A 4,632-nucleotide genomic window follows, 5' to 3' on the forward strand; every position below is an offset into this window, starting at 1 on the left:
TGTCTGCCATTTTCTTCTTGCCTACTATTTCCTGGTTTATTTTGTTGTTCTTGTTATATGAAATAGGCCCTAAAATACTTTTTAAGAATTGTAAATATAATTGTCTGTAAAGGTATTTCATAGATTTCATAGACATTAGGGCTGGAAGGGACCTCGGAAGATCATTAAGTCCAGCCCCCTGCCCGAAGGGCAGGAAGTCAGCTGGGGTCATAGAATAACTCTGCTCATTGCTGTCTGCTTAAGTTTGCCAGAAGCCTGCAATGATTTCTATACGGCACACAAGCTGATTTCACCCATTGCATTTTGGTGTGAAATGATAACTTAAATGGCAAGATGATTAATGATTTTTCACCTGATCAAAGTATAACCCACTAGTGGGTGTTCACAAATGGATACAAACTGGTTAGGGACAAATTTAAGTTCAGCAGTCAACACACGGGTTTAAATATTTACAGTCTGCATATTAGAGTCACCAGGGAACTATCTCCGTGCAGTTAATGTCAGGGGATCCCGGGCTTCAAGGCTTCTGCTGGTCACCTGTAGGGGCCAGGAATGAATAGTTTCCTCATAAATGCTTTATTTGCTTTGGGGGCTATGAGGACTGCTTTCCTGTCAAACACTGGACATTGGCCATGGCTAAAGGAGGGATCATGGACTGGGATATGTCAATTCTTTTGATACTCAGACATGTCTCAAGTTCCTGGCTGGAAAGTCTTGCTCTTCCATTCCAGGTCAAACCAATCACCAGATGTAGGGACAGGAAGGAATTTCTCTCCCAGGTCCAACTGGCAAGGACTGTGGAGGTGTTTGCCCACCTCTGTAGTATGGGGCATTGTTTGCTTCCTAGGATCTTTCCTGGGCATTGCAGTGGCAGGGCATTGACAGTCCCTTGATTTCCCCTACTGTTATCTTGTACCTTATAGGATGTTTCTAGTTTTGTTTCCATAGTGTGCTTTAAGGCTCTGGTGTGTGAGGGGTTAGAGTAAATGATTTTTAGGATTATCTGGGTAAATGGCTACCTGCAAGCACAGAGAACTAGATTCAGTGACCCAGGAGACCCCTTCCAGCCCTAAGATCTATTACAGGTCCAATCTGGAAACAACAGGGGTCTATAAGGCCTGCTAGGCAACTACAGCAGTGCACGCTTTTGGTTTTGGAGGTCACATAAGCGTTGGGGGGGTGGGGGGAGAGGAACAGCCGTATTACTGCAGTCTGCCCAATCTAATGAGGCTGGAATCTAGGCAAACAGAGCCTGGGAGAGGTCCAAAGGGCTCCATCCTCACCCTCTGCCTCCAGTCTCAGTGGGAGTAGGCCCAGGTGCCGTATGTCACCTAGGGGTCCTGCTTGTGGCTGGCTAGGGGTTGGAAGTCCCAGGTCAGCCCTGCTTTTTCCCTTCCCCTTGTTTCACAGCTCTCTCTCTCTGCCTTTCTATCAACCCAATCTCAGTACTTGCAGGTACAACAGCAATAAGTGACATTTTAAAAAACTGCTCATTGCTTGGGTAACAGGTTAAAAAGTAAATAGGCCTCTGTATGTACACAATTCAGGATTTAGTTTTTACCTCTTGTTCTCCAACTCTGTGGCTACAAGCTGCCTCCAAAGGCCTGATAGAAAATCAATTCAGCTGTGAGACTTTATTGATATGACCAGCTAGGCAAATATTGCCAAAGCACAGAAAAAGAAACTTATTGTGTGTGGGTACTACCCATGCAGAACAGGGGTTACGTGGTGTTTCAGATTTGATTCAACCTACATTGGCCAGTACTGAGCTCACCATGTCTGGGGAAGCTGGTTACAGCACAGCTGCTTCAACAGAGGGGACTATAAGATCATTTAGTCTCATCTCCTGTATAGCACAGGCCATTACATTCCCCCAGTTATCCCTGCCCTAAGCCCCATAACTTGCATTTGGCTACATCATCTCTTGCAGGAAGGCAGTCAGCATGGATCTGAAGACATCAAATGATGGAGAATCTACCACTTCCTTCCAGTGGTCCAATGGTGAATCATCCTCACTGTCAAAAATATGCACTTTAGTTCTCATTTGAATGCATCTGGCTTTAACTTCCAGCCATTGGCTCTTTTCAGGTCTTTCTCTGCTAGATTAGTAGCTGGTATTTTCTCCCCTGTGAGAATACTCTGGCAGCATCTTCAAATCACTGTTTGATCTTCAATTCAGATAAGCTAAACAGAACAAGCTGCCTAAGGACTTGAACATCAGATACATTGACACTGATGTAATCAGCTTTCATACCAATGTGAAGAGGACCAGGGCTGAGGTGGGGAGGGATGTAGACACATGATCTACAATCTTACACTGCTGTCACTTGAATCCAGTGTAGAATTACCCTTAGGAAAAAATCAGCGGTAAAACTATACTGATGTAAGTTAGACTGGTATAGGCGTCTTGTGTCCACAGTTTACCCCAGGGTAGCTGTTTGCTTGAGATAAAAAGGATTCCATCCTGAGTTCTGCCATTAAACTGCTGTCTGTGTGAAGGCAGGCAAGCCCCTTCAGCTCCCTTTGCTTCAATTTCTCAAGCTGTTAAATGGGAAAAATGGGATCCCTTTATTTTGACAGAGTGCTTTGAAACCTATCCTGGCAAATGCCACGTATTAGTATGACTTAGGGAACTGTATAAAACACTACTCGGTAGGAGCTAGGAGTCACGGGCAGACAACAAATAGGATCGGTAGATTCCTCAATCTCACTTTCAACTTTTTTTTTTTGTTTACAACCCCCCTGGCACAGCTGACTTCACAACACAGATAAAGCCTCTGTCTCAGTGTGGTCATACATGTACTGCTTTCTCTCCACAGCAAGAAATTCACTTCACATGAAAACAAACTTGCTTCCCCCCTCTGCCCTTCACCAGTTTTTATTTCCTCTGTATTCTCCATCCCAATAAAACCCCAGAGTCACTGAATTCAGTGTCTGGGGGTCAGCAGTGAGGGCTGCTTGGGGAAAATCCAGCAAACCAGTGTTTTATCAGAGCTCGTCAACTTGGCAAAATGGGAACATGTATAACCACACTGAGGCAGAGCCTTTATCTGTGCTGTGAAGTCAGCTGTGCCTGGAGGCTTGTAAAAAAAAAGAAAAAAAAAGTTGAAAGTGAGATTGAGAAACCTATCTGATCCTATTTGTTGCCTGCCCGTGACTCCTGGCTCATACTGAGTAGTGTTTTATACAGTTCCCTAAGTCATACTAATATGTGGCATTTGCCAGGATAGGTTTCAAAGCACTCTTGTCAAAATAAAGGGATCCCTTTGGGCATGAGGATGAGGACAGCCCTGGGGCCAGGGAGCCGAGACAATCAGAGTCCATGCCAGCTCCTGTTTCATAATGCCTGGTTTCTGGCTCTAATTGCAACGACACCCTGAAATCTTGCACAAATCAGAATTACCTTTTAGGGAACAGCTTTACCGAGGCCCTGTAAAGCTGGGCCTGGCAGAGTTGCGGCACTGATCAGCACGCAGCGAGAACAAGCAGGTGCTGCTGTGATTCACTCCAGGGAGCATCTGCTAATTTTTCTCTTGCTGGCAAAGCCCCATGAATTACCCAACCTCCAACTACCCAAATAAATACACCCCCTGCTATTGTGAGGCAGCAGGAGGCCTCATTTTCCCCTGGAGCTGAGCCAGCGCGACCTCTGATGTAACTTGTGCTTGGGGCCATGCCTCCCTGCCCGCTACACACGTGGTGGCGATGGCGCTCGCGCTCCCACCAGCTGTACGGGGGGGGTTGAACTGGTTGACACCCAGCTGGTTTAATCCAAGCCAGTCTGAGCCCCAGAGCCCGCCCGAGGGCCGCGGAGACTCCTGCAGGGAGAGGATCGTACTCACGGCAGCAGCAGCAGCTTGTCCCGGAAAGCTGCCCGCACGTATTCGTCCAGCTCCGAGGCCATGCCGGCGGCGGGAGCAGCCCCCGGTGCCCAGCGCCTGCAGGGCAAAGCAGGGCCGGCCCCGGGAGCGGCACCAGCCTCCGCCCGGCCGTTGCTAAGGAGACGGCCAGCACAACGTTCTGTTGCCATGGTCACGCGTTCGGGATCCAGGCGGCCTTGCGAGTTTCCCCGCGCTCCGCCCGAGCCCCGCGCGGCTCATTTGCAAGCGAGGGGCAGCGGTGGAAAGCCCCGCGTCGCCCCCATTTCCTGCCAGCCCTGGGGGCGCGCCGCTACTTCCCCTTTGCGCCTCCTGGTTTGCTGATCGTAGCGCCCGTGCTCAAACTTGGTCCGCAGCTGCGAGGCCTCTGGGGCGGCTTCTCCCCCGCCCCGTACGGCACTCCCCATGCCTCCTCAGTGCCCTTCATGGACCCATGTGGGCAAACTGGTGTAGATGCTGCAAGAGTCGGAGCAGCTCCAAGGACTAACCGTGGCCAGGCACATGCCAACAGTAGTGAGGCCCTGGTCCTCCAATTAGCCTGATTTCATAAGACCTGGCTACCAGGGCTGAAACCACAAGTGTCAGCCAAAGTCTGCCGGCACGGTCAGGACCTGGTTGTCCATCCACATTCATACCCCTCTAATTGTATTATCTGAACAATTCCCTAGAGTGGGATGTCCCCCCTCACCGGGGAGGTAGGGCAAGCTTACAATGGCCACTCTACAGAGAAGAACTGAGGCACAGAGAAGCAAGG

At 49.2% G+C, this 4,632-nt stretch overlaps 1 protein-coding gene across 1 annotated transcript in view; it reads right to left on the minus strand.

Annotated features, from left to right (window-relative positions):
• Positions 1 to 4,090, minus strand: part of CFAP73 (cilia and flagella associated protein 73) — a 17,237-nt gene extending 13,147 nt beyond the window's left edge. Inside the window, exon 1 of the mRNA XM_019506701.1 lies at positions 3,843 to 4,090. Coding sequence (XP_019362246.1) covers positions 3,843 to 4,030 — 188 coding nt within the window. The 5' untranslated portion in view covers positions 4,031 to 4,090. The remainder of the gene's footprint in view (positions 1 to 3,842) is intronic.
• Positions 4,091 to 4,632: the final 542 nt, after the last annotated feature.

The sequence above is a fragment of the Gavialis gangeticus genome, unplaced genomic scaffold, assembly GCF_001723915.1.
Source record: "Gavialis gangeticus isolate Ggan-Ray unplaced genomic scaffold, GavGan_comp1, whole genome shotgun sequence".
NCBI classification, from domain to species: Eukaryota; Metazoa; Chordata; order Crocodylia; family Gavialidae; genus Gavialis; species Gavialis gangeticus.